The sequence below is a fragment of the Lonchura striata genome, chromosome 7, assembly GCF_050655825.1.
Source record: "Lonchura striata isolate lonStrDom1 chromosome 7, ASM5065582v1, whole genome shotgun sequence".
NCBI lineage: Eukaryota > Metazoa > Chordata > Aves > Passeriformes > Estrildidae > Lonchura > Lonchura striata.
In genome coordinates, this window is record NC_140709.1 from 11,287,320 (window position 1) to 11,315,051 (window position 27,732).

At 45.4% G+C, this 27,732-nt stretch overlaps 2 protein-coding genes across 13 annotated transcripts in view; one reads left to right on the forward strand and one right to left on the reverse strand.

The window, feature by feature from the left end:
* Positions 1-13,248, forward strand: part of SEMA5B (semaphorin 5B) — a 269,934-nt gene extending 256,686 nt beyond the window's left edge. For 11 of the 12 annotated variants that reach the window (XM_077784940.2, XM_085584195.1, XM_021526078.3 and 8 more), the window contains one exon: positions 6,968-13,248. In XM_077784940.2, the coding sequence (XP_077641066.1) occupies positions 6,968-7,123 (156 nt within the window). In that variant the 3' untranslated portion in view covers positions 7,124-13,248. Of the gene's footprint in view, positions 1-6,430; positions 6,501-6,967 lie in introns of all 12 variants that reach the window. The other variant, XM_021526080.3, reaches the window with a different exon arrangement.
* A 6,310-nt stretch (positions 13,249-19,558) lies between these two features.
* Positions 19,559-27,732, reverse strand: part of SLC49A4 (solute carrier family 49 member 4) — a 71,008-nt gene continuing 62,834 nt past the window's right edge. The window contains exon 9 of the mRNA XM_031505445.3: positions 19,559-27,124. Coding sequence (XP_031361305.3) covers positions 27,009-27,124 — 116 coding nt within the window. The 3' untranslated portion in view covers positions 19,559-27,008. The remainder of the gene's footprint in view (positions 27,125-27,732) is intronic.

A 27,732-nucleotide genomic window follows, 5' to 3' on the forward strand; every position in this document is an offset into this window, starting at 1 on the left:
AAAAAGAAAATGCAATCATAAGTTTAGTGTCCCAGTGGGATTTTTTGGTATCTCCTTTTGAGATGAATAACCTTCTTATATAGAAAATAGGTTCCCCATCTGTACATCTACACTTCACTGTAAATCCTGCAAACAGCCTTATTGAATTCATCAGGAAAAAGCTCAGTACATAAACCCTGGCCACTACTTCCTTTGACTCCATGTAGGCAGAGCTTAAGAGGTTTTATAAAAGCATCAGGTGAGATAGTTTGCTTGGCATAAGACACTAAGCAAAGAAAAAACAGAAAGAGGAATCATTCAAGTCTTAAAAACCACTCCTAGCTTGGAGTAAATACATGGGTCTCATAAGGTCTTTCTGGCAACTTTCCATCTTTCCAGGGTTATTTGTAATTCTTAGCTCAAGAGGCACAGCAGTGTTGTGGCATCCAGTTGATCAGAAGAAAGGGAACATGTGGGTGGGCCAGACGTCATGTATTTTCTTGGTGTCAATTATTGCCAAAAGAGGTTATTTTAGTTGTATGGTTTATTTTGTTGAAATCTAATTATTATGCTAATTATTCCCAAATTTACTGATTAATTATAATTCCGAGATATTTGTCCTGGTACTTCCAGAGATATACAAGCTTTGGGAAATGTTTCATAATATTAATATATTTCCACAGCCCTGAGTCATTTGGCTAATGTTCCAATAATGCAAAAAGTAACATCCTTTAACAAGAGGGCATGTCTAGCTCCATGAAACAGCTGATCTGCATCAAAAAGGCATTTTGCTCAATATGATTTCACTGCAAGAAGCAAATGGTTTAAAAGGAGCACAAAAGAACCTAAATGTTGGATCTCGGTTTCATTACATCATTGCACAATTCCCTTATCCCTCCATTTTCCTGGGGAATGAGGGGGCGTAATGGCCATCCCACTGTTGCTGCAGGAGGTCTGTTGGATGCTGTTACAAGGAAAGCTGGAAAGGCTGCCTCAGTTCTTTTGGGAGTATTTGTGTGACTGAGTTCAGCAGGAGTGTTGTCCTTGACTTCTGCAGCGGAAGGATGAGGGATGCACATGGGCTTCATTTGGATTTACTAAGAGGAATGGGTTGGCTCCAAAGTTGCTGTCTGCTCCCTGGACCCTGATTTTAGACCTTCTCCTGTGTTCACAGTGGGTGACCAGGATTAGCAGTGATTGAAGTTGTTACCCCTGGTTCCTTCATGCCTGCACTCATCCTGTGGTGAAGGAAAGGGGAAGTTTTTCTCTGTAGTACACTGGGAAGTTCAATATTACAAGCAAACTTCCAAGGTGGAAACTTAAACCTGTGCAGCCCTGGCGCAGGCAGCACATGTCTGATGAGCCGTGGAAAGGTGTGCACTGCATTGTTAAGCCTCTTCAGAGGTTAAAGTGGTGGTAACATAAACACTGAAAAAAATTGTTTGAAGTGGCCCAGGGAAGGTCACCCAACCTTTTTTCTTTTTTACTTTTTTAAAGAGGAAAGTGTCATGGGTGGGAGATAGAAGAAATGAAATTATACCTGTTCACATAGAAATAGTGGAGAAGTTGTGATGTTGGGGGAAATTGTCCTTGCTTACTGACTTCACTGGGATTCTGGTGCTGCACAGCTTGTGAAGATTAACCTACAAAACTCTTGGGAAACTTGCTGACTCTTCCTCCACAACCCCCAAAATAGAAAAATCTGGAGCTCAGAGAGAATGCTGAGCTCTGAAAAGCTGAGTGCTTTCTACATGAGCAGATTAAGGAAATCTTGCCATCATATGTTACCCTGTGGGAACTACATTATGGCCCTAATTTTGGTATTAGTTGCACAAGTATCAGATGCTTTTAGAACTATCATTTTCACTTTAGCTTCTCAAAAATATATGGACTTCCTTTTAATTGGAAATCCATCTACTTTTTAAATCAAGTTTTGAAATTTTCATGACTGCATACTGGAAATCGAAACAGTTGATCTGTTTATGTGTGTAAGAAATGTTTACACAGCTTATACTTGCAGCTGTGGGATGGGAGTTGGGAGTAGTACTGGAAGTCCCATATTGTTACGTGTAAAGATGTTTTGATACATCTGGGAGAATGTAAGCAAGTAGGTCAGTGGATAATGACTTAATGATTTGGAGCAGAGGCAGAATGTGGGGAAGTAGCGGCAAGGTCTTGCTGGAGAAAAATGAAGAAATGGAAAATCTGAATGATGACTTAGGTTAAAAATGGAGAAAGCTGAAGAAAGTTAAATGTATGCATATGGTACGATAGAGTCGTGTTTAACACACCCAGCACTCGGCTGTAACTGGGAGAAGCAGCCTGTGAGTGCATGTGAGTGCTCTGCCACTGCTGTGACCCTTCCCCTCAGACTCCTCCACTTCTAACTGCACACTTGCATGAGTGATCAGATTGTTCATACAATTCCATAAATATTGAAATACTCAGGATTCTGTTGTGCATGGCATGGACATGCAATTCATCGACAACAAGACTGGACCTCTTGGTCAGTTGACAGATCACACATAAGGGAGCAAGCTGCTGCTCTTTTACAGTCTGTTAAAGCCATAACCATCGTAGTCCATCTGAAAACATCCCTGCTTGACAAAGCAGAGTTCCTGGGTCAGGGATTTTTATCAAATTATATTAGTCATATGCCAATACAGCCTGAAGGCTGTGTAAGGTGGCATTTAAAGAAAGCAGTTAAGTTGAGCTTGCTATTGAGTGATCCACTTGGCTGTGTTAGAGCGTGCTGGTGGTTTTCCTTCTGCTAACAGGCCCTTGAATTGAGGTTAGTGGTGAACAGACCAAAAGAAACAAATTATATCAGCTATGCCAGGATGTCATGGCTCATACTGTAAGGGAAGAAGCAGGTAAAAGAAATAATTGTTAGTTGAATAGAGTACTTCTCCTAAGTGCACTCCACAGGTTTTCATATTAGCTAAATCTAGCCTCACTTTTTATGTGGAATGTTATGCTTGCACAAATACCAGAACTTTCTTTCTTTTCAAGGCAGGATAGGACCAAAATGATGGCCTGAAATGCATTTTCCTTGGTGTTTGGAATGCATCATGTGTGTGGCACAGAGATTGTGCCACGAGTAATTTTCAGTAGTAAGCACTGATCAGGCTTTTGGTTCTTTCTGCTTGCTGAGCAGACAGTTGTAAAAGGTTGTAGTTGCTGGCAAGGGCAGTCAGTAGTGTTTGAAATGGAGGAAGCAGACAATAAGAGGAAGGTACAGGTTGAGTGTCAGGACAAGTGTCATTGGAAGGGTCTGGAGGTGCTCAGATGACTGACACATCTGTCACCCTGGAGGGTGCAGGGCAATGGTGCAGGAGGGCTCAGGTTGCAAAGGCAAGTCTCTTTTCCTTCCCTGAAACCTCTGGTGAGCTCTAGTGCTGGCTGGGCTGCTTCAGTCAGCTTAGCTGCTGCAGACACTGACAAGTCCCTGCAAAAGCACCAAAGGACTGTCCCTTCTAGGAGGACATGCTGGGTATTGTCTTCAGGAAGTACTTTTTGGCCCTGGTCATACTGGGAACCTGGCTCAGGGGGGCTGAGGAGATGAGACACTGACAGGAGTAGGGCTGGGAGCCAGGGTCTGGTCAGTGCTGGTTTTTGTGACGGGCTGTACTTGTGCTTTGGTGACAACTCTTGCCTTTCCTCTTGGAACTGATCAGTATTGCTGGTGGAATTCATGGGTGCAGCAGGATGTTCCCATCCCACAGGAACTCCAGTGAATTCAGGCTATCTGGAGACTCTGACCTCAGTAGCATAACCCACACAGCAATGAGAAAAAGCCTTCCAAAAGGAAAGTTGTTGGCCATCTCTGTCCTTTCACTGTGAAGAGCTGTGGGATGAGAGCAGAGGCTAAAACTCTGAGTAAAGCAGCACAGGAATTGACCCAGAGAGATTTAACTGCAACCTCTTCTCCTGCATTGCATGCATGACTATGTCTGTGTACATCTCTAAATTTCACTGCTGCCTAATTTCCCTTCTACAAAACCAATTTCTAGTGCCAAGAAACCTAATCATCTGTTTATTAAGATGAGACAGACAATAAGTTTATTGGGGGGAAATGTTAAGGCAGTGCACATTGATCATGCTGATTTAGGACAGTAGTGCCATTGCAGCGTTTCCAGAGACAAATTCCTTGTGGCTAATTGCATTATAAATTCCACTAAACCATTTTATGAGGTATTTCCCTAAGATATAAGCCCTCTATCAAAAATAAAACCAAAAAGAGCAAATGACCAGTTGTGGTGTTTTTCCTAAGTATTATATGAACATAAGAAGAGAGAGGAGGAAAAATGCAAATCATGTTAATTAATTGTTAAATCTGTTGTAATGGGCTAGTTTTAAATACTGTGGAACGTGTTAAAACTCATACAGATTTTCCATCTCAAAGCCAAAGAAGTTGAGTCCTGAGGTCTTTGTCCTCATATCAAGATGGTCCTGAGCTATTGCAGGTCAGGATTTTTATCTCACTGAATTTTAGAGGTGGCAATCCTGTAATGTCATGAATCTTAACCAATCCAGACAAGGCCTGGATGCTGGACCAGCTTCAAGAGAGTCCAGAGAAACTATGGCAGTGGGCCTCAGCCTCTTCATCTTCCTTCTGCTGTGGCCATGGAGTTACAGTGCCAGCAGTGGATATCCCAGACTAGGAACATCAGTAGGAAACAGCAGCCAACATGTACACACAGTGTGAACACCTGTGAGGCTCACCAGAGAGCAACTCCCCCAAATACTTGGTGGTAGTACTTAGTAAAGTGCCTTTTTACAGGGAATCTCAAACCTTGTTTTTCTCAAGCTGGGTCAGAAGACACGGAGGCACAGAGCAGTTAATTGGATTTCCCAAGGAAGCATAGCAAGCACTGGAGGACTGAGGCTGGCTTCCTTGTTTCCCAGCCTCCAGCACAAAGCAGCAGACTGCTGGCCACACTACTTTAGTATTTCTTTGGGGAGCAAAGCATGACATTTCCTTTTTTAATTATATATTGAAGGGCACAAATTCTCATTTCTTGATAATATTTGTCAATTAGAGCATGCCTATACAAATTCTCTCCTTGGTTCCTACAAGTGTTGTGCTATGGGATCAATTTAGGGACTCCAGGCAGGGGGAGATTGCAGTCAGACCAGGAGGGGGCTGGGTCTCCTCCAGTTTTCATTTATGAGATGTTCCAGGCAGTGCTGATTTCTGAAAAACTTATTTGGTGGTTCAGCAATTGGGAAATTTCTTTGCCAGGGTAGCTTTGTCACAGGAAAGCTTTTCCTCCTAACATCTTGTATGAAATTGGGAGTTGCAAGCTCCCAGGGTAGCTGTAGCTGTCAGTCTGCTGATTAGAAGAAAACATTTTCTTTTCTTCCTCCTCCTCTCCCCCTCCCCATGCAGTAAAATTACTTGATTACAAAGAAATAGGGGGATAAATGTACTGCCTGTGGTCTTAGCTGATCCTTTCAGTGGCCACAGCTGGGATGTGGATAAATCCTGACTGTGCACTGGGCACATGCACAGGGTGAGACCCTGCTCACCATCTTCAGGGAACCCACTGCTGTCAGGTCACCCTGCTGCTGCTGGGGCTGGGGGGCACAGAGCCTTCCTCAGAAACTTCCATCTGCACCTGCCCTCAGGCAGAACAGAGATTTCTCACCTTGCTGATGGAGCCACTTTGCCTGAAGGTCAATGGGTCGAGTAAAGCTGAAGGAGCTGGGTAGTTCATGGACTCGAGCGTTAGTTAATTAGTTGTCACCTTGCCCTGAGCTGGGTCAGGCATGAGGTGTTTGTCTCAAGGGGAACTGAGGTGAAGTGGTTCATCACTGAAGGAGCATCTGATCGTGCCAGAACAACCATTAAGGTCCAGGACTAGCTGGGTCATTAGACCTCTCCATCTCTGCTCCTGATGGGAGAGATGCTCATACTCTTTTTAAATGTGCTGTTAATTAAATATTGCCTGAAGATAAGGATGCTGTAGCAGCACGCCTAGTGTTGACTCCCAGATCAAAGGAGCGAGTTCCCTGCACAACAGCCATTAAAGGTACACTTTGGGGTGACATAGACCAGAGATAGGCATAAGAAATTTAAGCCAGGAGTTAGGTGAAAAAACTGTGATAAAAGTATCTCAGATAAATTCACAGAAATCAGATGACTGTGAGGAAGGAGAAAGTTCCATAGAATTATTGCACACATACACACAAAGTGTGATTTTATCCTTGTACATAGGTAACAGCTGGCATAGCAATGGTCTTTAATCTGGGGAGAGGGGGACATCTGCTTGTTGGTGGGAAGAGGGGAGGGAGAAAAAAAACATTTTTAAATTATTCTGGTAAAACGGGCATTTGTCGTTCTAATTTTTTATGCTATTGTTTCCAACAATTGTTACGTGGTTGTTAAATTTTTTTAAGTAATTTTAGATTTTCCAAAAGTGACCATGATTTGTTACTTATACTGTAGCTTACAGAAGTGACACACTTAATATCGGGGGGTCCAAACCTGGATATCTACCAATGGAGATGGAGATCAGGTAAATGCACACCTGCTCTTCCAAAGAGGAAAAGCTGCCGATTGGCGCCTGGTTTGACAGGGAGCTGTCCCGTGAGCATTTTGGACGAGGCTAGAGCTGAGCGCTGCCGTTAGCCGCCAGCCTTCGTGTAGGCCCAGCATGGCTTTGTGTGACAGCGGGGCTCCGGCAGCGCGCCGCCCGCCAGGAGACCCCGTGTCCCTGGAGAAGGCTCTGGGTCCATCCCCAGCAGCAGCCGAGGCGGGGCCGCTGAGGAGACCTGGCCGGAGCTGTGGTCCCCAAGCCCGGCCCCGTAGCGCGCGCGAGGTGCCAGGAGGTGCCAGCTTGCTCTCCCAGCCGGAGGGAAGGTGGTGGTGGCCGCAGCAGAGTCCGTGCTGGAGAAGGCAGGTGAGAGGGAGGTGCCTGCAGGTAGAAAAGAGTGAGTGTGTGGCACTGTGGCCATGCCTGTCATCTCCTCTTCTCTTTTGCAGACACTTAACAAGAACAACTTGATACCGGACGACAGAACCAACTTCTATCCTCTGCAGCAAACCAATGTGTACACAACAACCTATTATCCCAGTACACTGAATAAATATGATTACAGGCCTGAGACCTCCCCTGGAAGGACATTTACCAACAGCTGATGATGGACAGATCCTATGGGACTGGATAACTTCCTATATGATTTTTTTTTTAAATTGATTTTATGGACCAAATATCGGCCCAGCTTCTAGATGTAAATATTGTACAGTAGGGTCTTTTTTTTTTTTTTCCTTTGGTTAATTGTGTCTCTTGTAAACAGCACATCTCCTTACAAGGACAGAAATTCACATGGACCATCCTGCAGAGTTTTTGTGGATATTTGTCTGGAGATGGCTCTTCTACTGCAACTGTTTATGGCTGGAAGGTCAGAGTGCTGTCCAAGGCTGAGGTTGTCAAGGAAGGGGCTGTGTGCTGGGCTTGGTGGCCATTGAGCAGCCACACACAACACATGGGAGCACTCTAAGGAGGCAACAGGTGGCCGCCTGGAGCAGGGTTGGATGCATCATTCCTGCGCCAGGACAATGCTGGATGACACACAGCTCATGGGACAGGCCAAACAGGACTCCATCACGCCAACAATTTGAAGAACATTTTCTTTTCCCTTTTTTTTTAATTTTTATTTTTGATTTTTTTATGTTTCTGAGAAGAAAAAAAAAGTAGTAACTTTCTAGGGCAGTGTTCCCTATATCTTCAACAGAATGTTTTCATATTACAGGAAATACTCTCTGCAGCCTTCTTTGGTAATATGCAGTTCAGCTGATGAGAAACAACACACAAATGAAGTGCATTATCCAAAGAAGCTTTCCAGAATGTTTCCAGTCTTAATTAAAAGAAAATTATACAGGCAGTGAGACACTGAGAAAAGTAAATGTTGGAATAACATTGGAGACATGAACTTGGAGTGCCTAACAAACAAAGATGTTTATATCACTGGAAAAAGAGATGTGATGATTGCCACACAAGAGCCATGGGTTTTTTTTTTCTTTCTTCCTTTTTCTTTTTTTCCGAGACAGTATTAACTCTTTTTGTTCTAGCTTTGATCCTGATTGTGTCTGCCAGGAGAGGCAACTTTAGAGGCCGTGCTCTTCTTGTGGGAAATCACCATGCTTTGGGCTAATATTTCCTCTTTTTTTATCACTGGGTTTTAGTTCATATACTTTCAAAAAATGAGTGATTCTGACTTTGCAGGGGGAAGGTATTTTTTTAAGGAATGTTTCCATAGTCTGACATGATCCAGAAAGTCTGCTGCACATTCTTACAGCGTCTTCCACTCAGTATTCTATGAAATAGTAACACAGCTGAGTAATGTGCGTTGTTTGCCAATATTCCTTTAATTTTTCTGAGAAAAAACGACCCAACAAATGCTGCTGCAGCTATTGAAGTAAATTGGAGCGGTAGCATTATTAAACAGCATATCCAGCCTTGAAATGTAATTTTGTGTATGTGTGTGACTGTGTCTATAAGAACTGTATTAGTCTGATGCAGAAGCCATGTTGTCTACAACCAGATGTTTGTCTGACATAATTGTTTGGCAAAAAGGAAACTTATTGCTGGTGCTTAATGTACAACTACATCCAGTGTGTTAGCAACGTGAACAAGTTCACCGCTGTTATCATTCAGTGTTTCTAAATATTTATGATGAACTCCTGATGCTAAGTATTTTAGAATGTCGCAATACTGAGCATGAGATAAAAGTACACCCAGAAATACGCATGAGCTCCACGTGGTCCTGAGCTTGGCTTCGTTGTCTGCACCTTCCCCGGGCAGTGCCGTGCCCGGCCCGGCTCGGTCTGTGCGCAGCAGCCCTGCCTGTCCCCGCTTGGTTCCGGATTTCGCTGTGAGCTGACATCGGTTGTTTCCCAGTGCTGTTCCTTTGCAGTTGCTTGTTTGGAAGCCCAGCTTGGGCCGTGTACTCAGCTCTTTCACGTAGGCAGCTGGTAGGAAATGAAGAAAGCCTGTGCTACTTGTGACAAGTATATTGCTTTTCCTGCGAGGAAGAGCCGACGTGACTCTGCAAGCCCGTGTGTTATGGTGGTTTGACCAGAGGGCAAGTATACAATAGCCTCCATTTTTAAATTACTTTGTTTGACTTCAATTCGCAGTGATTGAAAGCTGTAGGGATATTTGTAATAAAGTGGGGTTATTAGCACTGCCACAAGGACACCTTAGGCTCAGCAGTGCCCATCATTTTCAGCAGCTGCTTTTCTTATTTAGCAGCCCACCCTGTTTCTGCTCAGGTGAAATAGATGGGGCAGAGGGAGAGAGAGAGAGATACCCTTAAATAGATTTTAAGCAGAGGAGTCAGGAGCTGTTGCAGACCCAGAAGACTGTCTGAAGCACCTGCTGCAACTCTCCAAGTTGGCACAGCAGCCCTGAGCCCTCAGCAGCACAGCCAGGCAAGAGCAGCTGGAGCAGAGCAGGATCACCAGGGAAGCAGGATAGCACTGGTGGCAGGCAGCCTTCAGGGAGGCTCTACCCAGACCCCTAAATCCCATTTTAGGAGTGATGACTGTGCCTCGTGCCATAACGAGTTCACCCTGTCTCACTGAATTTCCACATGCCCCTCAGCAATGTTTAAAATTCTGACTAAATGTAGTTCTAACAAGTATGTAGCCCAAGGGTTGGAAATTATTACATTAGACTATCAGGATGGGATTTCCCAGCTTTAATTTATGTGATTCAGGAGACAACACTGGCTCCCAAGATCATTTCAGCCGTTGTAAAATCAAAGCCATCTTTGAGCTTCCCCATCAGAAGATTCCCTGTATTAACACACTCTGCAATTACCATGCACGTGGCAAGATTGCAGCTGGAGTTTGAGGGAATCCAAGCAAGTCAAACCTTGCAATTATCTCAATCTTCCATTTTTCCTTTATCTTCTCACCTCTCCCCTTTTAAGTTTTTTTTTTTCCATTTTTGGCTTTACAGAATAACATGATGTAAACTGAGTTCTTTTTCGCAGAGTACTATATGAAATTATTTAAATGTTCAAGTCACCAAGATGGGTGATTACTACTATTGTGCTCAGGAGCTGGAAGATTTTTTAGGCTATTGGAGGGCAGATGCTACGAGGGTGGTGCATGTGGTTACAGTTTTATCAAGACATTCCTTCTTATCAGCCATCCAAATGGATTCAGCCCTTCCTCATATAATTGGCAATCACAGCAAGGGGCTGTAGTCTCCATTCGAGCAGAAAGCAGAATCCAGGAGAGAGTGAAAAAAAGAAATCAGAACACTGTATTACTCAATTAATGTTTGCAGGGGAGTGCAGTTCTGTAAGGACGATGTTAATGCAGTGTGAGAGTTGCATTTTTTATGAGCTCTCCTATGTGTGGCAGGTTAATGACGTCATGTGCAGGATATTCTTGCAGTCCATGTAATTTGGCACCTTGAGCATCAGGTCTGTAATATCTGTAGACGTTTCAGTTGCTCCTGCAGCTGGATGCTAAACTTGCTAAAATTTCCTATTCCTAACACCATCTTAAACTGGAGTGGAAATGCATTTCCTTAGGGAGCATTGCTTTCCAGAAAGTTCATTATGCTATATATATTTTTTTATTTTCCTTTACTTCTAAGGCAGAGAAAAGGTACCCTGTGTGGTTCCTCTGTAGGTTTGGAGACACTGTGTCTCTGCAAACCCTTTGGATAGGATTCAGGTGTACAGGACATGAAATATGATGGAAATCTTACAGCCAAGTATGTAGTGGAAACATCTGTAATTAGGCCATTCTCTCTTTTTCCATGGAAATGGCTGCCTTTCTCCCAGCCCAGGGGGTGTGCCTGCTGCTGTTATCCAGGGATGTTGTGCCCTTGCTGTCAGGTTTTCCTTGAGCAGTTGCCAGTAACTCACAGCTCACTGACAGACAAACCACGTGAGGATCAAACCCTCACATAAGAGGTGCTGTTGCTCTAAAGGTGCACTTGAGTGTTCAGCATATGAGCCAGGGCTGCTCTTAAATGTATGACCTGTACAGGTACTATAGGGGAATAGCATTTATTGTCTAACCACCACTGTTCCTACTGCCTTATGTTCAGAAAATGAAGTGTTTGCTTTGAAATCAACAGAGAGCAGGAATGGAGCCCATGTCTGATGCAGACAATTTGATGCCTCCGGTGATAATCTGCTGCTCAGCCCACCTAGAGAGAAAACTGCTGTCCATTGAGATTGATTTATTCTTTGTACCAAATGTAGTGGGGGAGAGTTTTATATATATATATATCTATAAATATATATATAAAAATGTAAATGTAAAGTTTCTGTAACAACTTACTCTTCTTTTTGTAACAGTGTATACATCTATCAGTGGATAGATATGGTATATATTTATAATATATACACACACAATATATATATTTAGCAAAATGCCTGCAGAGGAAACTTAGAATAAGAAAGGCAGTGCTGGTATTCAAATTCCACAGGGACAAACTGAAGAAAAAAAAAACCTATAAAAATCTACTACCCTTTCCATTAGGTTTAAAAACACACTTTTGAGGTAAATTAAATATAATTTTTTAATTGAAAAGTAAATTGATTTTTCTAGTTAGAAATGCTGATTCTCCCCTAAATCATTCTGGTTAAGAGATATTAAGAAAGATATACTTGATACTGTTTATATTTTCATAATAAGCTTCCCAAATTTCTCATGTGTATCACTCTATTGTTCTTATAATTATAAGTAGGGAGTAATTGTGCAAAGAAAATTAAAATAGCAAGTAGGAGTAACTGGTCTTGTACCATTAGAGCAAAAGACATCATCTGTTAGAACGGGGAAAATGTCATCTTCTGTGTTAAAGTCAGTAACTGCCTTCTGAGTTATTGACCAGCTTTGCAAGCCTTGCCTTACAGTCACGCCAGGAGGTTTTATCTGAAATTTAGGAATAGAAGCCCTGTGATCCCATGGCTTTTGTTTTTCAGAAGGGCCCAAAAACCCACCAGGCCATGGAGGCACCTGGTGCCTTGGGTGTCTCTGGAGCTTTCTGTGTCAGTGGCCAAGGCTCTGCCCCCCTGAGCCAGCCCTCACACAGGGCAGGGCACAGCTCAGAGCTGTCTGGCATGGCACAGAAATACCCAGTCAGTCAGGTCTGAAGGATTCATTCTTCTCCAACACATCCCTTAAATGCCCTCATGACCAAGGCCTAAATTCCCAAGAAATTAATCTTTCCCTTAAGCTTTTTAGAAGGAAACTTCAGGTGGCTTCAAGAGCAGTCTGGGGATAGGTGAGAGAGCTTTCTGTCCAACTTTGTTTTGCCTGGTTGCCAGAGCCTTCAAAACTGGGCAGAAACCCCTCTGGAGCTGGGTCCTTGTAGGACTTACCCCATCTCAGCTGTTCTGCCTGGAAATGCCTTCTTTAGAACCTTTGGGCAAAATTAATGTATGCATTAATTCTGGCTGGAGCAGCAAAACCAGCTACCCACTATTTACATAGCCACAAACATAAGTGCTCAATAGCATTCAGTGTAAGTTTGGGTCTTGAACCTGTTACTTTTTCCATTCTGCCTCCAACCTCAGCTGCAGACTCACCCCTGCTATTCAAGAGGATTCAGTGCTGTAAGAGCAGCATTTGGCTTTCTGCAGGCCCCAGCCACGATTTGGTTTTAAACAAATCTGGTCATGAAAAGTATTAACACTGCATGCTGGTTCTGGTGCCTCTGTCAGCAGGATGCTGCTGATTCTCAGGCCATGGAGTCAAGGAGAGGTCAGTGTGGATGGGCCATTAATAATGGAGCAAAAATGTTATTAGTACCAAAATGTCAAACAATGTAAAAGCCAGCCAGCTGCACAGCAGTGTGCTTACTTTCCACACCCCTTCTTAGACAGCATCCAGACCTACCCATACCTAAAAGCCATGTGCTTAATTAGGAGCATTCCCACAGAGGAAGCTTTAGGGAGGATGCATGGTATGTGAGATGGAAATTATAGGATTTAGCTTGTGGTTGAGGTGGGAGAGTGACAGGTGCAATATTGGATCTTGGATACATGGGAAACAATTATGTGAACACAGAATGCTTGCCCCAAAACAATAAAACCTGGAGAGTATTATTGGACTCTGTTGTGAAGGCACATCACCTTTCCTATGCAATCGAACTTGGTGGTACTTTAGCATAAAGGTGACCTAGACTATTATCACTGCCTTTAGACACTGTGAATTTTTTTTGGGTACTCTGTATTTTTATATATTGTACAATGTAAAGAATAATTCAGAAATAAAACAGACCAACCTGACAAGCCTATGAGTTATTTCTCCTGAGTGGCCAACACGTGGTGGGTCTGGGGCTCCAGACAGCGCTGGCAGGATGGGCCAGCAGGAACGAGGGGGAGCTTCCTCCTGACCTTTGTGGCCAGTGGCCATGAATATCCACTCAGCTGCCTGAGTGAGGATGGGGAATTGCAGCATCCATCCTTCCTCCCTGTCTGCACTTTGGCACATCCTGAGGCCCAGGTCTGGATTATATTTGTCATGAGCTGTAGTCTCTGTGGACACCAAATTGTGTTACTGATTGTAAGGCTGCCTTCCCCCCATTACAAACTCCACACCAAACATGGGATGCCTTTCAAAAAAGGTATTTGTGAGTGAGGTGCCCACTGAGGTAAGATCAGATGTGAAATTCAGGGTGCCAAATCCTCGTCCAGACCTGCAGTGCTCCTCAGCTCTCTGCAGGTGACACCGAGCCCCCAAGGGCACAACTGCTCTCCACGCCAAGCCAGCAAAAAGACATCCATCCTCTGCAGAGCCTTGCAGCTGTATATGCTCAGCTGCAATGAAATCCTGTTGCTGCTGCTGCTGCTGCTCAAGCCCTACATATTAATGCAAGAAGTTATGAAAAGCTGAGGGACATATTTTGATTGAAGGATGATCGTAGCCTCGTGTTGAAGAACGTTATAGCTCTTGTTGCATTTATTAATCAAAGTAAAGACCATGAAAAGTGACAGAGTCAGGAACATTTTAGTTTATGTTCCGATACAGCTTAAGACTTATATTGAAGTTCTATACAGAAAATTACACCATAATGTCATAAAAAATAGATTGGATTGCTAATAACCTGAAACATGCTACACCTGCATACATAATACTTTAATCCTACTAAATCATAAGCTATCATTTGGGTGTTTTCATATTCTCAAGTGTGCATACAGGAATTTCTTTTCAATGCAGACCATTAAAAAGTAATTGAGAGGCACAAGATCAGTAAAAACAAACTTTCTGTGAATAAGATGGATTTTTTTTCTCAGTTACTTTGCACGATAACACAGGGAGGTCATTTTTGAACAGTTTTGTTTTGCATGAAGACACCTCTGCATACAATTACAGCAAAGTACTACATTGGAACCAATTTCCGATTTCCCTTAAATCTGTCTACCACCACATTTTTTTTCCCAGTTGCTAATTTGACTCATTAACGTAACAGCTTCACTTGTAGTGTCAGTAAATTTTGTTCTCTCACCTTCACTGTGCATCCCAACTGTACTCTTTTTCTCTCTTTAATTCTTAATTGTCTGGAAAACAGAGAAAGTTTCATTATCTTGTGGGTTCCCCATGAGGTGTGGGAGCACCCCCAGCAGCATGGGCAAAGCAGGGACCCAGGCCAGGCTGTGGAGCTGTCTGGGGGAACCACAGCAACAGCTGCAGCCCCACAGACCCCTCCAACCTGCCTTTGGTAGTGCTCAGAGGTTTGGTATAAAAAATGCAGGGAAAAGAAAAAGCAGAAGTTTCCTCATGACTCGAGTCTGGTGTCACTGTTTTGTCCCAGCTCCCTGCAAGAGGGGCTTTGGGGACGTGCTGAGCCAGGTGCTGCAGTGACAAATCTGTCCCAGCCCTGTGCCTCCATATGAAGGTCATTTGCTGGTGTTTTCTTCTCTGTTAAGGGATGGAAATATCCGTGGCTGGTGGGGACTAACACTGCCAGCACTCAGTGCTGTGGAGGGGCTTTGGGGCAGGGAGCCACAGCCCAGCCCTGGTTACACCCGTGCTCATGAAAATGCTGGAGCAGGGACTCGGATGAACGAGTTGTAACCACCACAGAGCAGCTGAGCAGATGTGTTTGGGCACCCAGGCATTATCCAGAGCAAGTTAATTTCCTCCTCTGAACAGGCACCACATTGTGCAGAAGCATGGAAATAAGAAATATCCTGCAGCCTGATTTTAGCAAGGCTGTTGACTCTCTTATACCTGAGCTTCATGTGCTGCCAGGAGCAGTGGCCAGGCAGAGCATTGTGCAGACACACTCCTTGGAAAGGAGGCAGGCTGCAGCAGTAAAAAAGGTCTCAAGTGAATCCCCTACTGCCACACCCAGCACTGCTACTGGTGCCCAGCACCCTGACCAGTGCCCCCATGGGCACCAGAGCCCCCAGTCCCCCATCACAATGTGATTGCATGGCCTGGCTCTGAGTCCTGAATTTCCTTCCGCCCACACAACCATTTCAGTCCTCTCTGAGATCCCACGTGGTCGTGCTGCTGTGACCAGGCAGGGGGACAGACCCCAAGCTCAGCAACATTCCCTGTGTTGGCCAAAATCAGCACAATGCAGCCATCCTGAAGAGATCAACACAGAGCAAGCAATGCAGTGTGTGTGAGAATCAACCCTGAACTGCAAAAGCTCTGCTCCCCATGGTACCCCGTGTGTGCTTCCCCTCGAGGGTACAGCCAAGGGACCACACACTCAGTTACCAAAAGCTTTGAGACCCATTACAAATTGTTTTGCTAACAGCTGAAATGCATTTTGACATGGTTCGTTTTGTCCATTCAAAAAAAAAAAAAAAATCCACTGACAGAATTGTCATTGCACTTTCTGTTTAAAAAAACTGAGGTTCAAATTAATCAAGAAGGTGACAGGGTTCAGCTGTTCCCAAAGGAAAAAACCCAACCACATGCACACATCCCTGTCTTTCGTGAGATTTCAACCCTTCAAGCTGCTGGCAATGTCTCCAAACGAAACCACTGGGGTAAGGACTGAAGGTGATTTTGGTGTTGTGACAGAAATTTAAAGCTCTTGGCTCTTGGCAGCTGGGCAGACTCTCACCTTTTCCTGCTTGCCCCAGTGTGATCACAGGCCAGGTTTATTTTGTGACCCAGAGTTTTATCACCCTTTTTTTGTTCCAACTGGCCTTATGTTGACACCTCACAGCAACTCAAATGTGTGTAAGGTCAGCTGGTTTTCATTTTAAAACTACTAAGATGACAAGGAAGTGTTGCTGTTCTGCACATCAGCCACATCCATCTGTCAGCTCCATGGTGTGGATCTCTACAGAATATGGAAGGTGCCACTCTTTGGGTCCTCATACCAGCTGAGGCAGATCTGGAATCCAGCAACCACTTAAAGCTCCTCCTGGCTGTGGGGGAGCTGTGGAAAGCATCTTCCGGCTGAGCAGCTGTGCTGCAGCATTGTTACCCTTCAAAATAACATCTCTGAGGATTTTCAAGGTCAAACTTCACAGTTTGTGAACTGGCAATTAGCTGGAAGCAAAAAGTAGTCCTGGCTTTCCATCACTGTGGAGACAGTGAGGTGTCTCCCAGAGGCAGGTTAGCACTGACCACAGTGAACAGCAACAGGCTGTTGAGGTTCCATCCATCTAACCTTGCTGCATTCCTTCGTTTTTAAACCTCCCATAGTCATTTCCTTGCTGTCATGGAAATAATGGAGCCAGCAAAGGATTGCTCCCCTCTCAAGCGCAGGGTAATGAACAGCCATCAGAAACATTTGATATTTCCCTGATGTGAAGCATCAATGGCCACAGAGAAAACCGTACCCATTTTGGCAGTACTTAATTTACTGTCACAAGCAAGCGATCTGTACGGGAGAGCAGGCACAACGCTGATACACTTTTATTACCCTGCCAGGAGCCACATTATTGTTTTCTGTTTTCACATTTCTTAGCAACAACATTTTTTTGTTCATAGGTTTCTTCCTAGGAGCTTGGCTGGAATTATTTTTATGTTGTCCCCGATTTACATGCTGACTTACATCAGCCTGTCCTCGAGCGAGAGCCTTGCTTTCTGCCTGAAAGCCTCCTGGCAATTACTGCTGTCTTCTGCTGATCCATCACTCCTCTGGCGCTGGAGGAGACGATCCTCCTGCTTGGCAGAGCTGCCTGGCCTGGGGAGCAGCTCAGTCCCTGGCAGGCCCCCCCGTGCCAGCAGCTGCTGGAGCCAAGGAGGGTCTGGAGGGAACAGGCACAAAGCTGCACTCTGGGCATCACTTCTGCATGCCAGCCCCGAGCCCCACACCCCACCCCAGCCAAGATAAAATCACCTCCAATACACTGGGTGTGCAAGGTGGCACAAGCTGCAGTGCTTGCCACAGGCTCAGGCCCGTGCTGAAAACCTCTCTCAAAACTTTTTCTGCACTCTGGAGGCAGTGAAGACATTTCTGTGTGAGCTGTGCTGATCTAGTTCATGCTTCTGCTTCTCATCCACTCACCACAAACCCTTCAGAGCTGCCTTTTCCTTGCCCACCATCACCCTTTGCTCTTCCAGCACCAAAACTCAGCCGTGAAGCCACAGCCACAATCCCGACCCCCAGCTCTGAGTCAAGGGCAGGTTTAGGGGAGCCCGGGAGGAATTCCAGGTTCAGAGCACGGTGGGGACAGTTCCTTGGCTGCTGGCATTTCCTCTGCCCGTGCTGGCCTGAGCCCCACCCCACTGTGTCCCCACGGGGTGTGTCCCCTGCCCACTCCTGTCAGTGCCCCAGCCCGGGGCTGGCCGTGGCTGTCGGTCTGTGCTGAGCAGGCGGATGGACAGACGGAGGGGTGGAGGGGTCCAGCCCCTCCTGGTGCCACTGGCAGAGCGTCCCCAGATACAGAGCAAAGAAATGGAGCAAAGCAGAAAGCTCCCAGAGAGAAACCTCACTGTGGCCATGGGAGCTGCAAAGCCTCCCGGGCTGTGGGGCCCTGCTCCCGTGCTCGTTTGACTCCTGAGGAGTCGGGGTGTTTTCTGCAGCCCTGAGCTGAGGATGGTTTCAGTGGGTGCTGGCCTGCACTGGGAGAGTGTGCTGCTCCTGGCAGCTGCCATGAGGAATCCTGGCATGGTGCACACTCTGGACCTTCCCCTCTGTTGACTCAAACTCAAGTTGTAGCTAAAAAACAAAACAAAATAAAATAAAATAAAATAAAATAAAATAAATAAAATAAAATAAAATAAAATAAAATAAAATAAAATAAAATAAAATAAATAAAGGTTGGAAACTTGTGTTCACATGGTGGTGGGTGCAGAGTGACATCAGTGGCATGTGCCAGGTAAAGGTGAGTGCCTTGGGTCCCAAGTCCCTGATGCAAGCTCAGCCATGCTCCTGGAGCAGGTAAAGCCCTGCAGCTGCTCAGCTCTCGTGACCCAGGGTTGGAGGGTATAGGCAGGTCCACCTGCCTTGGGAGGCTGCTGCTGCTCATGTTTCCCAGCATCAGCATCCTTGGTGTTTGGCTGCAGCCCAAAGATACCAAAACACACAGACCCAGCATTTACAAGTGGCCCCCAACCTTTTCCCCAGCCTCTGCTGGTCCCACGGCTGTCAAGACATGAGGTATCTGTGAGAGCTCACCCACATCTGGGCACATCTGGGCACAGCACCAAGAGCTTTCCACCAGCTGGCCCCAGCCCAACTGCTCCCCCATGTGCAACTGCAGCACAGTCAAAGAGGGAGATGCCAGCACCCGGCACACTCTCAGGAAAGACAGAATAAATGCCATTTATGTGCCAGGGAAAGAGCAGACTTCAACAACAGCAAAGATAAAACAGAAAATAGGAAAAGAACCTGAGAAAGAACGAGCACAGGGACTTCATCAACACACAAAACTACATCAGGGCTCTGAGATGGATCCTCAGTTCTCATCCCCCTAAGGATGGAGATTTCTGTAACACTGCAAAGATAAATACTACTGGGAACTGTATCATTAGAGGCGCTTTAAGCTCCCATATATAGCCTGGAAAGAGACTGTTGCTAAGAATAGTGGGGCCCAGATATTCCACGACATGAGAGTTGACAGATTTCTTCCCAGCCCTAATAGGATGTGAGGCTGTTTTAAATTTGCCCTGATAAGTGGTCAGGGCATTCTTGAAGAGCTGGTCCTAGAAAATAAACAAGGATCAAGAGATGCTGGGTTGGGTCTGCTTCAATTAAATGCAGGATAAACACAAGGAAGGTTCTTACAAAGGGTCTCCTTTCTAAAAGCCCAGCAGAGACAGTGATGATGGGAGCCAGCAAAATCAGCTGGCCTGCAGCATCCTGAGCCCTGAGCCTGGGGGAATCAGGGTGTGAAATCAGAGCTGTGATGGAGGGGGGGGCTGCAGAGGCTGCCACCCCTGCCAGGCCCTTCCCCTCCCTGCTGGAGCATACCGAGGGGTGCACCTGCAGTGCCAGACCACCACCCCAAAACCTCTGGAAAATCCATGGAAATCTTTCATTGGCTGGCCAGGGAGATTGGATGAGGCTACATTGATTTAGACAAAACAACTTCCATTTCGTAGCAGTATCTGCAGTGGGTTTTGGCAGCATTATGGCAGAAATAAACTACTCCCTTGTGCTTTCTTGGAAGTGATGAACAGTGATGGCAGCAAACTGAGTAACCTCTTTAATGTGCAACAACCAGTATGTAAAATAACACGCACTTCAGAGTCCAGTTTTAAATAGAAATTACACACTGGATATGTTACATTGACAAGTATATAGTGGTTTCAACATTATTTTCTAAAAAATAAAAATACACCACATCGGAATATTGCATACAAAATGTAGAATTTGCCCTAAAATAAAATTCTATCAAATCACTTAAAAAATTATAAAAGTAAAACGCATAGAAACTGCAGTAAAACTGAACAGTCTTAAAAGTCGAGGATAGTTTACAAAGATGCTCTCCAACATGTAAAACCCTCTTCCTTCCCCATATGTTCATGCAGTTCAAAAAACCCCAACTCTTAGGTGTGTCCCATAATCTAAAGCTGTTTTTATGACCTTATCAAGTACTTTCTAAAATGCACAGTACAAGACATCAAACATGGTAGGGAAAAAGATATTTTAATCTTGCAAAAATCATAAGCAAATAAAATAAATATATCTGGAAAATGCATCATTGTCCCACAGGAGGAGGAGCTGATGGCAAGCTGCCCATGGGGACACCGTGCAGCTCTGCTGGGCTGGCTCAGCCCAGGTGACAGCAGAAAGGTCAGAGCACACAGAAGAGCTGTGGGCAGGGAGGGCTCAGGGAACACAACTCTACATTGCACATTCAGGGTGTCCCTGCTGGGGAGGGACATGGAGCATCCCCCTCCCCTGGCATGGGTGGGCACCCCAAGCACTCCTTCCCCAACCCCCTGACTTGTCCCACACAAACCTGCACATCCCCTCTGTGAAGAAAAGCATGAGCTTGGGGTTGTTGTGGCTTTGACAAACACGTGGACTAAGGTTGGAGAAGTGGTCTCAGCCTGAAGGGAAAATCTTCCCAAAAAGAGGTTTTGCTGCTGGTGTTGTCTTCATGTAGCAACGCAAAGTGAGTGCAGTGAGTGTGTCCAGATGGAACAAGCAGATAAATCACATGGAGGAAGCCACTGGGGAGAGAGACCGTGCAGAGAAAAGCAGGGAGCAAGTCCCAGCTGCCTTCCCGGCTGCACCCTGGAAAACCAACACCTCTACATCGTGTGCCACCACAGCTGGCCCTGACCCTGTGGCACAAATCCCATCACAAACAGAAAATGAAGGTCCAAAACTCATCCTTGATGCAGGAAGAAATGAGATTCTGAAACCACTGGGCTGAAGTAGATGCCCCTCGTGTGCAAATAGCCCAGGTGCCCAACATCCCCCTCCTGGGTATCCTGGCTCAGCCCTTCCCTTCTTCCTCTGTGCTCCAGTCCCTGCCCTCCACCAGGGCTTGAAGCTTCCCATGGTGCTGCTGGGCCTGAGCAGTGAAGAAACAGTGCTGGGGCTGCAGGGGGCATGAATTGATCCAAAAACATTGCAGTCCCAAGTAATTGGCAGCAGCCAGCACATCTGTGCAAATATTTGCTTTTGCTTGTCAAAACTTTGGAGAGAGTTACATTTCTCCTTTTATTTATTAGTTTCAACTTGAAACACAAACTGCAAAAATTGGGAGCAGATTGACATATTTTTCTGACTTCACTGTGGCTGTGCCTGCTCTGGGGCAATTCTCTGCCAGCTGGAGTTGCACTCCTGGAGGAAGCAAGGCAGATATTCCTGTGCCACCCAAAACCCACCTCGCAGCAGTCACGGCTGCAGGGGAGTGAAATGGAGCCTGTGTTGATGGTGATGATCCCCTCACGTGAAGCAGGGAACCTGGAGGCTGCCTGGCTCTCCCTGATGGAAAGGAGGCAGCAGCCACAAGGCAGCATTTCCCCCTTCTCCCCCCACAGCTGGAATGCTGGGACCCACGGAAGGTGACAAAGGTCTTGTGTGTTTTGGCAGGGTTGGCATCTGCCCTTGCACAGCTGTGCATCCACGCACACAGAGCTCCTTGCACACCCCACATCCCTGCTCTTGCCACGTGGTGCTTTGACAATCCTGAGAATGGCAGCGCCAACATCAAATACCAAATCAATTCCCAGAATTGGTGTAGGCTTCCACACGGTGTAGCAGTTGTGTTGCCAAGTTATTACAATGGTCTGTACTTATAGTATAAAAGGAACCTCCTCAAAACTAATGAGACAGAAAAATGCCTTTGTCAGAGATACTTACTAATTTGCAAGTGACCCAACAAAAGAAATGAACAATTAGAGCCCTGCTGTCACACCATTACAGAGCACTTATATCCACTGTGCAAACTGTGCAATTCCCATTCATATTTCAGTCACTCCTGACAATTAAATCACATTTCCCATTCTTGTAACAGCCAATACATGCACATCAATCAATGCAGCTTGTTTTGTTGCAGTGCAAGGCCATGCAGTCACTTGCTCAGTTTACTGTAGAACAAGCCCAGGATTAACATCCCTGTCACCACAAAATTTCAAATTGCATATGGACTTCATCAGTCCAATGGAATATTTTTGTGATGAAATGTCCCCTGGAACTGGGCACTTCTTGTTACTCAATCCAACCTGTTGCTTTCCCCAGGTTCCCATTACAAACACTGGCAGAGTCTGGGATTTTCTAACCCACTCCAAGATTCAAGGCATCCCACTCCCACCCCTTTCAGCTCTGTCAGATGTTGGGAATAATTGTGATGCTGTGAGCCTGAATACCTGACACACAGGGTGCCCATCTGCTTGGCCTCTCCAGGTGTGGGAGCTAAAATCATAGGTTTCAGGTAAATTACAGCCTGTTTGTAACAGATATCTGTTCACGGTATGTGCAGAATCCTTTGGGTCTGCATTTTATTCCAAGTGGCATGATTTTCTAAAAAAAGATTACATTAAGTACATGGTCAGCCAACCCTTCCCTGTAAAATTGCTCTGGAAGCAAGGAAGCTCTTCTCCACACCTCCAGCTCAGGGGAGCAGGCAGCCCCAAGGGAGGGCAAAGGATGCCAGAGGAAGTAAATGAGTAACAGCAGTGACCAGAGACAGGAACCAGTGCTGTAAGTGGAGGCTGCATTTTCTAATCCTGAGCCTCCCCATGAGCAGACAGCTCCAGAGCTCAGGAGGAGAGCCAGCAGCACTAGAAGCTGAACCGAGGGTGTCACTGAGCCAAACAAACCTGAGGAGCAGCCAGTGTTTGCAATGAACCATTAGCAGAGAGTGGTCACCATGGAGCAGCCCTCCCAGCATTCCCAATACAAACCACAGCACCATCACCTGTGCTAAGGGGCTCAGCACTGCTGGGGAAGAGGTTCTTCAGGGCTGTGAACTTACAGGCCACAAAGAGAAGAATATTCCAGGGCTTCTCAGGGTGCCTTCCTCTGCTGGCAAGTCACAGGCCAATATCCAAGTTAGACAGACTTTGAACTTTCATTATTAAGAAAAACATTAACTGTTTTGAGCCTATTCTGCACTACTGCTAATTGCATCTGCACTGCTAGGGGCTCTCCCTGTGCTTCAAACTCAAACCTCCAATGAAGTGCAGACAGCCTGGCAGCTTGGACTCTTGGTAAATGCAAACAAGGGTAGACCAAGGGGTAATGCTTATCCAAAAAATATTTCTATGGGTTGTGTTACTGACATGACATGGACTGGTCCTCCACAGAAGGATGCTGCTGTGGAGCACAGATAGGGATAAAATGTTTTTCAGAGATCTCAGCAAGCACTTTTAAAATCCTCACCTCCATCCTGAGCCAGACTTGCTAATCTAATAAAATCCTAAGCCTGAACACTGTGTGTGGAATGCAGCCATGTTCTACACAACTTCAAGTAATTTGGGAGCAATCCTTTGACTTTCAACATCAGAGCTGCTGGGAATTCGGGTTGAGCCCTGACTGCAGAGTGGTGCCTGTGAACCTCATGCAGGTTTCCAGCAGGGCCTGGCTGGGCTGCCCAGCCCTGGAGAAGGTCCCTGCTTCACTGCAGAGGCACTGATGGCTGTAACTCAGAACACACTGCAGTGCCAGGCACACACAGGGCACGGGCTCTGCATGGCCAGGCTCTGGCAGTGAGGGGCTGCAGGGGTGGTGGCCATGAGAAGCAGCTGGGAGCTTCCCCATGGGTGACAGAGCCAACTCCAGCCAGGCTCCAAACAGAGCACTGGCACTGGCCAAGGCTGAACCCATCAGCCACGGTGGTAACACCTCTGGGATAACAGATTAAGAAGGGAAAGGAAGTTACTGCACAGCTGGAGAGAGGAGCAGCTCTCTAAGTACCCAGGTCAGTGCAGAGGGAGGGCAGGAGCTGCTCCAGGCCCCAGAGCAGAGATTGCCCTGCAGCCTGTGGTGCAGACCATGGTGAGGCAGCTGTGCCCCTGCAGCCCATGAGGAGCAGAGATCACCTGTGAAAACCCAATGCCTGCAGCTGGATGCTCAAAGGAGGCTGTGGGCAACCTGCTGGAGCAGACTCCTGGCAGGAGCTGTGGCACAATGGAGAGAGGAGCCCAGGCTGGAGCAGGTTTGCTGGCAGGATTGTTCTGAAGTTCTTTGCCCACAATGGAGAGATTCGTGGAGGATTGTCTCTCCTGGGAGGGACCCCATGCTGGAGCAGGGAAGAATGTGAAGAGTCCTTGGGGGATGAGATGTGTGATGCTCTGACCACAGCCCCCATTCCCTGTCCCCCTGTGCTGCTGAGAGGGGGAGAAAAACCCACAAGTTAAGCTTGGAAAGAAGGGAGAGATGGGGGAAAGGCGTTTTCAAGATTAGGTTTTATTTCTCATTATCTTACTGTGATATGATTGCTAGTAAACTAAACTAGTTTCCCAAAGTTGAGTCTGTCTTGCCCATGATGGTCACTGGTGAGTGACCTGTCCCTGTTCTTACCTCATGAGCTTTCCATTGTATTTTCTCCCCTGCCCAGCTGAGGAGGGAAAAGACAGAGTGGCTTTGGTGGGCACGTGGTGTCCAACCACAGTCAACCCACCACACAGAGAAACAGATACCAAAGCATCAGAGTCACAGTGAGCCATTCATACTGACTCAGAAAAACAATCAACAGGGTTTAAAACAAGAGGTTCACTCTTCTCCCCTGACTACAGAGAGCCTGCATCTGGAAGCACTGACAAATATTTTGAATTGTTTGATGCCTTCTGGAACAGAGGAAGAATAGGTAATAGTCTGAATACTGTGTAAAATGCTTCTCCATCCTAAAATAGTCAGGACAGTGAAAGAATTAAAAATCTCTGTCACTCAGGACAGTGCCTGAGTTGAGCAATTTTAATCTTTATATAGCTACTGCAAATTGCAGAAACAGAGCTCTGAAGAGCCATCCCAGCTTGCAGTTCTGCCATGACAATGCAACTCCAGACTCTTGGCAAACGATCCTTGGTTTCAGAAGACAATAGGTAGCAGCAGCTACTGGATACTGAAACTAATTCAGGCACTAAAACGTAGTAAAAAGAAGCTGGACTGTTAACACCACTCATCTAGAAAGTAAGGGATGATGCCAGTGGATCTGAATGAGCTGGTTGGACTGATTTCATTTTCCCTGTGCAGGTTAGTTCCACTACCACAAAGAGCCTGCTTCAAGACAGGAAAGACGATTTAGAGCTGATACAGGCAATGAGCTAAATCCACTTTCAATTACTACAGTAAGTACATTAATTGCTCTGAAAACATAAAAGCAGGGAACAGCTTGTTTTATTTTACTGCACAGATACACTCCTGAGTTAAGTCTTAGAGGTGTATTCTCTCTGCAAAAGGAGAGCAGGCAGAAGGAACAGATCTGTGTCTGATAGGTAGTTCTGGGTTATTTGGGTGAGCTTACCGTGTTGGTGTCACCCCAGGGGCAAAGAAGAGCCCCACACAGGAGCAGAGGGTGCTTGATTCAACCTCTAGAGATGCAGAGCCTCCTCCAACACGTGTACCCACCCCCTGCCATAGAACTGCCACGACAGGAAATCATTCCCTGAAAAGAATCCCTGTCGCAGACTGTGCACAGCGCATCCCCTCACGGCAGTGACTGGCTTGGTTACAAACAAGGGCACATCACCTTCCCCAGACAGGATCATCTGGAGTAAACCTAGGGAAGCACATACCCTTGCACAACTTATATATATATATGTATATATATGTATCTCTTTTATATATAAGTTTTATTTGTGTATACATTGATATAAATATGCACGCCCCCATACACACAAACACACCCCTGTAACACAAAGCACAGAACACACACACACACACACGGAAATATTTTAAATTATGCTGACCTGAAATCTAAGAATATAATTAAGAAATCGTTATCAGGTTTAAAAATTGAGTTAAAAAACTATTCAAAGTGTCTTTAATATTTATGTTCAAGTAAGGGCCAGAATGACCACAGATTAGTACTGATAAAAAGAGCTGGCATTAATTTCCCATATTATGCCAGAACTTGTGAGTTACTCATTGTCAAACTCATTGTCATTTCGCCATCAATGATGCACTTCCTCAACTAGAAAGGTTTTTTTAGGAAACAGTGATTTCTCCAGACTTGGGTTACAAACAATATTGTTTAGGCACCCTCAGTCATAAACTAATCCTAAAACCACACACACACCTTAGAGTATCAGGAGAGAACTAGCAGGACTCAGACATCCACACCCACAGTATTCAGTGGCACAAACAGTAAAAAAGGCATTACTGGAGATGGAGGATGGAAAGGTGACACAGTGGTGGCCTTTAGAACAGCAACATTTACCTAGAGTGACACTCCAGTACACCACAGATGCTCCATATTCAGGACATACGGAACCATGGTGACATTTCAGAAATGACTGTGGGTGCAGGTTGGGATTCAGTGGCAGCTAAAGCTATTGTTTGCTTGTGCTCCAGGGTTGTAACAAACACCTCTAATAACACTGCAAGGATTATTTGGGATATTTAGTATGGCTAAAAACCCTGGTACCAGTGTCTTATATCAGAAACCACTTTATTAGAATGTAAATGTAGTGTACAAGCACCAAATAATTTTAGCTTAACTGTTTAATGAACATTCAATATAAAAATGACTAGTGATTTTAAAGAGATCTTGAAAATATTTTTGCTTTCTTTTCTTATTTTTTTTTCCTTTTGTTAAGATTATTATTCCCTAGTTTCATTCTGATAGAAGACTGAGGATTACTGGTACCCTGGTGTGTATAACTGTGAGTCAGCACACAGGCACACACACACACACACACACAACATACACCTCACTGCTACATCAACAGCCTCTTCAACAGAGAGCCCCAGCCCTGCACAGTGACCTGGACAGCAGAGAGATTCTTTTTGTGCATTTTGGTGTCACCATCACCACTCCAGTTCCACATTTATGGCAAATCAAGATGGTCTTGAACACAAGAACGACCCATCCCTCACCCTCTCTAAATAAAGCCACGATTAAGTCTTGAAATTTCTTTGTTTTTCTGCTGTTCAGCTGTGCAAATCCAGGCAGATGTGCAGACTGCAATGCTGACTTCCAGTCTCTTCCGAGCCCTCATCAGTGCAGGGTGATCACACGGAGACGACGACGTCGAGATAGAGTCTGTCGTAGGACTCGCGGAAGCACAGGATGAGGAGCAGGCTGAGCAGACACGACCCTGGCAGGCACCAGTTGAACCAGGAAAACTCTGTAAAGCAGAACAGAGACCCAGCCTCAGTTATCAAACGTGTTCTGTGTTTAAAGAGACCAAAACTTGGACTGATGGCAGGCTGGAAAGAAATCGCTTGTGTTCGGACAAAATCCTGACAGCTCCCGATCGATCGATGGATCGATGGCTAACTTGGTCTGTGAGCCTTCTCCATGGACACCTTAACTTACATATATTTATAACCAGTGCCTCCAGCTAATGTAAATCCTCCTTATTCAACCTGCCAATGAAGAGAACAGGGGAAAAAAATAAAATCTATCATTGCTAATGGAGAATAAACCACTTCTAAAGACTGTGCTCGTTAGTCCCTTGATTTCTATGGATTGAGAACTAAAATTAAAAGCATAGGAAAAAACTGGGTTTGATTTTGAATCAAACCTGCTACATTGTATAAGGAGGGAAAACCAATTCCTCAGAAGAAACTTGTGCATAATAGGATCAATTCAATTTAAAAGTCATTGCAAGAAACAGGTCCTTGGAAGCCTCTTTTCAGCTGTTCAACATAACATACTGCTCTTAAAAGTCTGTGTCCTGTACTCAAGAAATCCTATCATCTGATATTTGACTAATAATTAGCAGTTTGATTC